Source organism: Clupea harengus, chromosome 12 (genome assembly GCF_900700415.2).
Source record: "Clupea harengus chromosome 12, Ch_v2.0.2, whole genome shotgun sequence".
NCBI lineage: Eukaryota > Metazoa > Chordata > Actinopteri > Clupeiformes > Clupeidae > Clupea > Clupea harengus.
This window is the reverse complement of record NC_045163.1, coordinates 9,723,440-9,734,590: the sequence shown is the minus strand read 5'-3', so window position 1 is coordinate 9,734,590 and position 11,151 is coordinate 9,723,440. Positions and strand designations below refer to the sequence as shown.

General features: G+C 44.7%; 1 protein-coding gene across 3 annotated transcripts in view; it reads left to right on the top strand.

The window, feature by feature from the left end:
- Positions 1 to 567: 567 nt before the first annotated feature.
- dnm1a (dynamin 1a) overlaps positions 568 to 11,151 on the top strand; it is a 63,994-nt gene continuing 53,410 nt past the window's right edge. For 2 of the 3 annotated variants that reach the window (XM_031577848.2, XM_031577847.2), the window contains exon 1: positions 570 to 1,023. In XM_031577848.2, the coding sequence (XP_031433708.1) occupies positions 863 to 1,023 (161 nt within the window). In that variant the 5' untranslated portion in view covers positions 570 to 862. Of the gene's footprint in view, positions 1,024 to 11,151 lie in introns of all 3 variants that reach the window. The other variant, XM_042709287.1, reaches the window with a different exon arrangement.

Below are 11,151 nucleotides of genomic sequence, written 5' to 3'. Positions count from 1 at the left end.
TTCCCTGTGTGGATACATATTGCTAAAGAACAAATGTGTGAGTTGTGACTACTAGGCTAGTATTTCGGGGTTCAATTTAAGTCAGTTAGGCAATACTAATAGTTAGACCTATTGTCTACCGCTGTGTTCTCTGACCGAAGTTCTCTGTTGATCGTTTAAAAACCTTCTGTCCCCTGGGTGTTTTACGACTTCATTTCAGCACCATGGACAGAGATTATGCCCGAAAGTTTTTTTCCTCACTTTACAAAGATAATGTTATTTCGTCAGTCTTGTTTTAAATGAATCCAATGTATTTATGTATTAGTCATTTACATCACTTTACTGAAGCGTAAGCTATAGCCTATAGAGCTATAAGCTATAGCCTATAGAGCTATAGAGATAACCTCTCACGCGAACGAAATATTTTGAGTCCCCCGTGGTGCTGCTGATTTTTCCTGCAATTGCTAAGTGGTTTCACAGTATCCTACTTTCGGTAGCCTTCAATTTTGATATCTACCTACTCACTCCTGTACGTTACCCCGACCCCGAATATAAAATCCACAAGCTTGTGTCTGAGCAACATGCAGACTTCAACTGCGCCTGCCCGTGGTCCACCAGGGACTGTGCAGGGATCTCCCTGTTTATCTTTTGTCAGAGCCCGGTAGACGGCAGAGCTGCGGTTCAGAGGATAGCCTAGCTGTGCTGTGTTCTACGTCGCTGCGACGCCGGCAATGAGGGTACATGCAAAAATAAAATAGGCAGAATTCAATCACCCGACAAGCTCTAGGGTGAGAAGAAGAGGGTAGTGCTCCAGCGACCGAGTGAACACTCTCTCGTCTGCTTGGCTTTCTACTGAGAAGGAGCGACAGATTCCCCTGCAATCATGGGTAACCAGGGAATGGAAGATCTGATCCCTCTTGTGAACAAAATGCAAGATGCATTCACGGCCATTGGACAAAATTCCAATCTGGACCTTCCCCAGATCGCTGTGGTGGGTGGCCAGAGTGCGGGGAAAAGCTCGGTGCTGGAAAACTTCGTGGGCAAGTAAGTGCTTTCAAATGTGCCATGAAGGCACACAATACGTGTGTTACTGGAGTACTGTCGTATTACCTTTGCTCTAATCTGTCCTGAACACCCAAGCAAACAGCTCTAACCCAACTCATCCTCCTAGTCCCTAAGCAGTAAAAGGCACAGGGTAACATTTGAATGATATTGAGTCACTGCATTGTTCAATTATTTCCAGTAACCATTCACTCTTCTTCGACGTTGTGCATCGCCATTAGGGCATCCAAACAGATTATTTTGTTACATAAACGCACGTCTCTCCGTGCGTCTATAGTCGCTAATTGCTGTGTTGTGCAAGAGAAGAAATACGATTCAACCACATCATGTCGATCGTTGTTTTATCTTAGTTTATTCGAGCAAATCACGACAAATAATCAATGTCACGGCTTCAAGGGAGAATAATGTTTTCATGTTGCCAAACTAAAAAATCGTCTATGAACAGATGAAACCGTGCCAATATCATGGACTAAAATGCCAATTATCTATGCGCTTGGCGATTGGCCAAGCTTCAGCAAATGAAAGTTTCCTTCCAACGAACCAGGCTGGTGGAGGTACCCGCACGCGCCCTAAGGCTATAAAGCTTGTCGTGACAGATTGCATTTTAAGCACCGACCATACACATTTGGCTAACTGCTTAAATCTAACCCCCTGGCTGCTTCAAAATATTGTGGCATCAACGCTGCCCAAAGCACGAATCATCTATCTTGGTATAGATGCAGCTGCAACCATAGCTTGGGTGTAGTACTTGTCTTGACGTTAATTAATCTAACAATGTGTGAGATATAGGGTTTCCTACATCGCTTGCCAGGAACTCTATGGAATTTAATATATAAAATATATATTTAATTTTAGGATTTAAATTTTAGTTCATAGAAATGACTACAGTGTGCAATTTTGCAATTTGAAAGAATGTCGCCTTTAGACGCACGTACTGAAGGTATGCCTGGCAATACGAGTGCTGCACTTGTAGTGCTCCATCACAAAACCATTAGGCTATTTGACCACATTATGCAAATTAAAAGGGTCTGCTACTACCAACAAGGCTCATTTAACCTCAGAAGACAACTGCATAGTGGACAAGTAACAGGGCAGTTGTTAGTGGCACTGTTGAAACTGTATTTTGTGTGTACTGTTGTCTACTGCCAACGTACAGTGTGCGGGCCTTTAGACTCAGCACATTAAACTGCATCCTACGGACAGTAAGCGTGACCTTGTGTAAAGAGCATTGGAAGAGATCAGAGCTTTCAGCCATTATGGTTTGTCAGCCCAGGCTCTTTCTGTGTACGCCTTACACTCCCTCTGCGCAAAGGCACCGGCTGCTCGGGTCCATACGGACTCAAACAGGGCTGCTCATCAGACGATGCCTGATGGCTCGTCTTTCAATAAGATCGGCTATTCACGTCGACAGGTTGATTGTAGTTTGTAGCCTGCGAGCACTCTTCAAATGTAGGCTATTTAACGCGTTCTGCATCAGGACCACGTGCACATTACGCCACGTGATTTAGCAACACATTTGTGCTGAGGCAAGGTCGTGCCTGCAGCCGAGCGCGTGTTGGGCTCTGCACTGCCTCATATTGTCTTCATATTCAACTCTAATTCTTTCCAGTAGATCTACGTATGTGCGTCGTTCTAATTTCAGATTTCACACACACACACACACACACACACACACACACACACACAGAGAGAGAGAGAGAGAGAGAGAGAGAGAGAGAGAGAGAGAGAGAGAGAGAGAGATGGTATGCAAAACACCAAGAGCTTCCACATTACAGTTCTGCATGGTGTAATCTGACTGGATTCCTTGGCCTCTCATTTCAGTATTCTGACATATTGCACAGCATAAAACATTACGGAAATGCAGTGGAATGAAGTGGTATGCTGTCTTTTTACAACATTCAAATAGTGAATGTTTACAATGTCAAGAGACAGGTGGCTGCAATGAGGAACTGATATCATTGGAGAGTTGAATAGAAGGCAGGATAGAGTCCTATTTAACAGTTTCATGCACTGAGTGAAAGTAGCAGAACTACAAAGCAAAAACACACGCACACACACACACACACATACACACAAACACACAATCATTAATGCCCTCCTCAGAGGCTGTAATCTGTAGCCCTTCATTAAGCTGCTTGCTCTTTATCCCTTTTACTTTTAATAGAAACAATCAAGTTGTTGACAGAGCCCACTCTGTCTTTTAACAAAGTAGAGACGGTGCTTGCCGTCAGAGTCGGCCCGCACCTCTGACACACCATCCCGTGTGGTCTCCTGACCATGTGGTGTTGTGCTGCAGTGGTTGTACTCTCTTGACCTCATGGTGATTTGATCGGTTTAGTAAAGCTTCACAGAGGCCTGTAAAGAGGAGCTTAAAAAGCCCCTGTGTGTACATCCGACTAACTTGCATGGGAAGCCCCACGGAGACATACAAGCAAACCATCACAGTGTGTGTGTAGTCACATTAAATAAGCTATATCATTCACTTAAAACCAAATCTATCATCACCAGCTGTATTATTCACGCTAAATCAGCTGTATGGAGATGGGTTCTGGTCTGTGTATGGGGTTGCATCAGTGGTAAACACTCATAACCTGTATTTTTCCATGGGATGAGGGTTCCTCACTCTGAAAATGATGCAGGTTATTGTACGAGCGCAGGCTTTTCCTTGTGTGAAACGTGGACAGATCTCGCAACAGTGGTATAACAGACAGAAAGGTGTTCTTGAATGATAGTGATGGCAAAAATAGAACCATGCTCTGGGAATTATGTGAATGATGGTGATGTGTCGTTACGCATTGTTCTTTGCCCTAGATTCAAGTCTGAAGTGGTGTCCTGTTACGACGACCTGTAATAATAATGGTTCATTGCCACATTTCCTGAAGTGTAAAATCACTCTGCTGCCTTAGAGAAAGCGTACTTGTTTAATGAATAATTCCTTTGAAATATTTAAGCAGTATGACACGAGTGAGAGTGGGGTTGGTAAAGGGTATCCTCACAGCTGTGATTCGGCCGTAGGTAATCACTGGCTCCCTGTAGCTGCTAGGGATTTAATTCAATTGAAATCCCTCATTCTCACCTACAGGACAACCACTGGATCAGCACCAGCCTATTTAAATGCTATTTTTCAGCGCTATTTACCCTCTCAACCTCTCCACTCCCCTGATGATCTGTTGTCTTTGCCTTCTCTGTGCAACAATAGATCACAGTCAAGACTCTTTTTGTTCATGGTGCCTTGGTGGTGGAATGACCTACCTAGTGCTGTCCGTTCCAGCGACAGCCTTGATACATTTATGAGTAACACTTATTACTTAATTTTCTCACAGTTGTTTTACTTTGGACAAAAGCATCTGATAAATACCTTAACTATAACTAAACAACCATATACTTGAGAGAGAGAGAGAGAGAGAGAGAGAGAGAGATTTGGAAACTGTAATGGCCCCTACTCTGTGGATGACTGTAGATTGATTCTAGTTGTACTTCAACTCTCTCTTTTTCTCTCTCTTTCTCTCTCTCTCTTTCTCCCATACCTTTCAACCTCCTCATGTTGAGGACAGGTGCTATTCTGTATTGACCTAAAGGCATTGTTAATACCGGCAACTAAGTGAGATGTCAGAGTCTTATGTATTCAAAGCTGCTTTCAGGACCAAGGAGAGCTCCCTTCACAGCTGGTCCAGTTTTCAAAATGTTTTTATTATGATGAGAAAATGCAAGGTTATTTTTTAAGCCCAGTGTTTGTGACTTGCTTTGTTTGCCATTTAGAAATATTAATCTGAGCAGTTTTAATACGTAGGGTCATTGTCAATGGATTGGGAAGCCAGTGGATTACAGTGCAGAGAACAGGTAAAATTGAATTAGATGGAACGTTTTGTCATGTGCCTGAACCGATCGGTGATCTCTGAGCTGTATCATGTGTCTATAATGAACAACGAGGCTGGCAGACTGCAAGAGTTAATCAGAGGGGCTGGATGATGTGTGTTAGATCGGGACACAGGGTCGATTCATAACTCATTCAGATATGGTTTGCCCAGTCTGAGGCTAAAGGTGTAGTTCATCTGCATGTCCAGAAGCTAGCTATGAGGTCCAGGTTGGTCCATAGGAAAAACAAAAATGCTACCGAGTTGAAGCAAGCTGTTGATTGTTTTTGATATGTGTGAATCTGTGTCCGAATGGCCATACAGTATTTGACCTTAGACAGTTCACAATAGCAGGGGTAGGAAACTTGAGATATTACCCTGTCAGGCCACTTAGTCTGTGATGGCACTTCCTGTATGTATGAGCTTGCTTCCATCTGTTCTGCTTTAAAGGCCTAGAGATTATTTGATTCCTGATCATTTGTGAAATATATGTTGAATCACTCTCAGAGAAGTCGCTTTATCAGTTTTAAGAGAAACTACTGACACATGTTTAATACAAAATATTTTGTGCAGTTCAGAGAGGATGAAATGTGATGTTATTGTTCCTGTTAATTATTCATGTCAGTCAGTTCAGTTTGAAGTTATCGGTTTCCCATTTACAGACCCAGTGTGAACAAACACTGGAGTTTTAATGGACAGTTAGAGGGCCATGAATTTGACAAAAAGTGTGTTGGATTATATTTGTGGACTACACCTTTAAGGTCTTGCCAAACTCCATGTCAGGCAGAATCTTGTGCCTAACCTTTAATCACAAGCCTGATCTTACAGTGTAGTGGCAGGGAACCCTTCCTCACACAGGAGGCATCCATCTATTTCTGTTCTTTTATTAAAGGTCTGTCTATGAACAGTCGGAGACATCTTTTTGCCAGCTGTAGTGGTATATATATATGATATATTTTTGAAAACACAAAGTTTAGATTATAGTTAAAGACTAAATTACTCCAATACCGGCTTACCTTACCAATAAACAGTTAAGATGATCACTTTGATGGCCGCTGTGTTGCGATGTCTTATGAAAGCTCAAATCCAGGCCCACTGGAAAGATCATGTCACATACAGATTGCACTACTTTCATCCCTGCTCACTGATCATCTAACGCCTGCAGATGATTCAATGATAACTCACTGACCCAAACACCGCACCTCTAATGCCATGCAGCAGGGAAAGCATTTGAACGCTGAACTCCTCCCCTGGTCTAGGCCTGCCACAAACTGAGGGGTAGGCCAGGCTATCAAAGTGCTGTTTGCAGAGAGGACTTATGACTGCTGTTTGGAGAGGTATTAGGACAGATCATCATGGCTTTATGGAAGATAAAAAGACTGGAATGAATAGAGATGCCAAAGGCCAGAGGCCTAAAGCAACAACAACAAAAAAATCCACCATTAAGCAGCTAGATATGTTTTTTTTCTAAATAAAGATTCATGCTTTGAAACGAATGAGTTTGAGGTGAAACCAAGTCTAGTGAAATTATTTGTATTCATTGCTGGAAACCATCCATTACACCAAATTATAACAAATCAACAGGTTGGATTGAAAATTGAAAGGAAACAATAGAACCAGTTGTTTGCTCAAGGGAGAGAGAGAGAGAGAGAGAGAGAGAGAGAGAGAGAAAGAGAGAGAGAGAGAGAATGGGACAGGCTGGAGTGTCTTTGACAACACTCAGTGGGATTAAATCTAATCTGAGGGTCTGTGGCCTCCCATTGGCCCACACTGTCACATTAATCTGGGCCTCAACTATTCGTGAACAACAGAGGATTTGATTGGCTCGCCAGCCCCACAGCGATCTAATCTAGGGGGAGTCCTTCTTGCCGACATGCAATCTCAGTCAGGTCCTAAGAGCCAGGACATTGGCAGTGCTAGTTCACATCAGCTGACTGTCTGTTGGTTTGTTACCCAGTACTGCATAAGAATGAATACACTGTCAGTGTTCACATGCTACATGGAGGGATGACTGGGTTTGTGTAGCCATCTCTATAGTTTTGTTGGGAACTGTATTTCCATCAATGCCTCAAAGGGGTGCAAATAGTTAGTAAATAATCTTCAAACATACACACATAGACATTCTCACACTGACATACACACACACAGACATACACACACATACATACACACACAGACATTCTCACACAGACATACACACACAGACATTTTCACACAGACATACACACACCGACATTCTCACACAGACATACACACACAGATAATAACCAATTTCCACTGAAGCTTCTATTTTCCTAGTTAAAGCGTGAATCCCAGTAGCATGTCATGTCCCTGCCAGGCCCACACACACATGCTCTCTCACACACACACACACACACACACACACACACACACACACACACACACACACACACACACACACACACACACACACACACACACACACACACACACACACACACACACAGTTAACATGATTTTCCACTGAAGCTGCAGGTGTACCAGATCCATGTCCCATGTCAGGCCGGTGTTCTGCAGCTCCACCAGGGCCTCTGATTGGTGCTCTGTGGCTTAATGAAGCAGCGCTGGTCAACTGAGCAGGCTTGTCAAACTAGCTCTGTTTTCTCAGCAAGGGGCCACACACTCATTACGCTGCATAGCCATACTGTGTGTGTGGGGTGTGTGTGTGTGTGTCTTTGAAAGCAGTCACCTCCATGAGATAATACGATTTGTTGTTTGTATGTGTATGTGTGTATGTGTATGTGTGTGTGTGTGTGTGTGTGTGCATGTGTACATGTCACATTTGTGTACATGTACATTTTCTCATGCAACTGTGTGTGTGTGTGTGTGTGTGTGTTTAATGAAGCAATTCTGGCCTCACACACTCACTGAACATGCTCGTCAAACTAGCTCTGTTTCCTGAGCCAGTGGGTGTGCTCTCATTAAGGAGTAAGTGTGCTCCCGCGGCTACGGCTACAGCTAGGTCTGTGTGCGGCACGCATGTTGTAAAGTGTTGTAAACACCATGATGGTGATAGTTTTTTCTGAAGAATTACACAACGCAGAGATATTATTTCAAACCCTGTGATTGAGTGATTGAGCTAGTGCGCTGAGAGACGTGTAGAATTAGTATACTTTGGACACACAAATGCACATGTACGCATCCATGTTGCATGAACGCAGATGTTTTGGACTATACTTAAGCCCTTCCACTGTCAAGGGCAGTGAGGATGCAATCATCAGGAGAGTTTTAAGCATAGTCATATTGTGTGAGCGTCTTTGGGCGTCTCTGTCACCTTTATGAGATAATGTGATTTGCTTTGTTTGTACGTGTGTGTGTGTGTGTGTGTGTGTGTGTGTGTGTGAAGGACCGACCGGTCCCCCATGTTATTTGGGATGTGGCGACCGGACTTGGTGGTGTAGTGAGGAAGAAGAGTGCAGGAGATGGTGGTGTTTCCGTACAAAAATATATATATTTATTAACAAGGGCTCTATAGCACCCCAACACACGTGCCCATGAAATGAAATAAAACAAACAAACCAAACATACCGGCCGTACTCACAGGCACTTCAGTACTCTGCACCCTGGATACCTGCTTGTCCTACTTAGGCCCAAGCCAGGCCCCAAACCTAGGCACAGAGCCTAACCTTAAGCTAAATACATATACTGGCCACCTAGCAAATACATACATACATACATACATACATACATACATACATACATACACACACACACACACACAAGGTACAACACAAGGCACAAAGACAAGGCATACAGACAAGGCACAAAGACAAGGCACACAGAACCAGGCACACAGAACAAGGCAAACGGTGTCCACACATCTAGACCCAAAACACTTCTCCTCACATCAGGAGAGTGTTTTACCTTAGTGCCTCAAGTCCTCTTTGGTGCTCTTTACTGCCTCTCTGAAATGTCTCTCTCAGCCAGTCCTCCCTTCATGCCAATGAGGCACCTGTTAAAATAGGGCAGCCACTTAGGCTAAATTGGACCCCACCATTAACGTGGGGAGCACGGAACCAACCATTACAGTGGGGGAGTCAGTGTCTTAAAGGGCCAAAAGCCCTTTTCTTGCTCCAGTGAGAAGGGAGGAAATTCACCTTCTCACAGTGTGTGTGTAGCATCTTTATGCATGCCACAGGATTGTTTGCAATAGAGGAGATGGGTGGTCTAGGTTTGTCCTTGTGGCGGACAAGGCGACCTCGCTCTGGAGAACAACTGGCTTGTGTGTGTGTTTCTGTATGGGTGTGTGTAGCAAGTGTTTGTCTGAGGGTCTGTGCGTATGTGTGTGTGTGGCGGGGGATCAGGTGCAGTTCTGTGGCGTGTGCTTGTGTGTGAGATAAATTACATCTCTCTCTGTAGCCATTAAGGAGCCAAGCCCTCTGGGCCTGTGCTGCCGTGGAGGTTCCTAGGTCATCCAACCCACACAGCCTTTTAGTAGTGTTCATGTAAGATGTGTGTGTGTGTGTGTGTGTGTGTGTGTTTGCTCATGGGTGGGTGTTTTATGTTTGTTTGTCTCATGCAGCTGTGTTTATCTGTGTATGATTCAGACAGCTTGCTACATGACCAACGTTTCCATAATAACGCCTTTGTTACATCACTAGTTGTAACCAGATATGATCTGCCAAAGAAGTAGACCCACAGGGTGTGTGTTTGTGTGTGTGTGTGTGTGTGTGTGTGTGTGTGTGTGTTTGTGTGTGTTTATGTGCATATGTGTGTTTATGGGCGTGTGTGTTGTGTGAGTGTGTGTGTTAATGTGTGTATGTGTGTGTGTTTGTGTGAGTGTGTGTGTTTGTGTGCGCATGAGTGTTGATGTGTGTGTGTGTGTGTGTGTGTGTGTTTGTGTGTGTGAGAGGAGAGCCGAGAGTGGCTGGGGGGAGGGGGCAGGCTCAGTGAGATTAGGTGGAGTGGGCGGTGCCTCTCAGCTGTCCGTCATGCATCGCCTGCAGGTGCCTACTGACTGAGAGAACAGAGTGGGGGATGGGAGAGAGAAGGACCGAGAACAAGAAAGAGGGATAAAGAGAGGAGAGAGGAGGGCTGTTGAAAGAGTGATGCAGAGAGAGAGAGCAAGAGAGAGAGGAGAGGTGCAAAAAGAGTGATGTAGAGAGAGAGGAAAGTGAGAGAGAGAAGAGAGAGGAAAGGTGCTGAAATAGAGATGCAGAGAGAGAAGAGAGGAGAGAGTGCAAGAGAGAGATGAGAGAGGAGAGCTGCTGAAAGAGAGATGCAGAGAGAGAAATAAAGAGATGAAAGGAGGAAAGAGGGAGAGAGAGATGGAGAAAAGAGGGTGAGCTCATGACAGGAAGTGAGGTGTACAGAGGGAGAGGGAGAAAGAGAGAGATAGGGAGAGAGAGAGAGAGAGAGAGAGAGAGAGTCACATGCATTCCTCTCTGCTGCATCTCTGCCCAGTGCTGTAGGCTGCAGTAGTCTCCTCAGCAGCAAGGCTTCTGTTTACCCAACAACACGTGTCAGTTCATTCACATGTGAGTGGCTGGGTTTGTGCGTGTGCGTGTGTGAGTGTGTGCAGCTGTGTGTGTTTTATCGGAGCAAGTGTGTTGTATCTATGTGTATATGTGTGTAAGCGCGTCACCCACCATCAGGACCCCCAGCCCTCCTTGCAGTGCAGCCTGGAGCTGCAGTATTGATCCGCGGTCAGAGTGATGGAGTGCCTGGTGTCAGAGGGGGTTGGCCTGCACCCATATGCCCACTCCATATGGTGCAGTTGCCACCGAGGGGTTGTCACGGAGATCTGCAGTTTCAGCCATCTGTCCCACACGGGGTGGCGTCGAGGGAGACGAGTTGGCAGCGAGGCCTCCAGACTCACCTCACACACACACACACACACACACACACACACACACACACTCACACACACACACACACACACACACACACACACACACACACACACACACAGACCACACTTACACACGTGCTCACACACACCTCGTCTATCACCTGGGGCTCTGACCTGCCCAGCAACACGTCTGTGGGTCGTTGCTGATGTGCTGGTGTTTGTTGGCTCGTTGGCTTGTTTGAGCATATTTGCATTTCAGCCCCATTGATTTTCTATTCATGCTTAAACAGACTAGAATGTAAGAAAAAAGAGACAGAGAGAGGAAGTAGGAGAGAGAGAGAGTGACAGAGAGTAAAAACAAGCAGAGAGAGAGAGAGGGGATAGAAATAACAGTTATTTAAGAGAAAAGAGGAGAAGAGAGAAAAACAGATAGAATTCTAAATG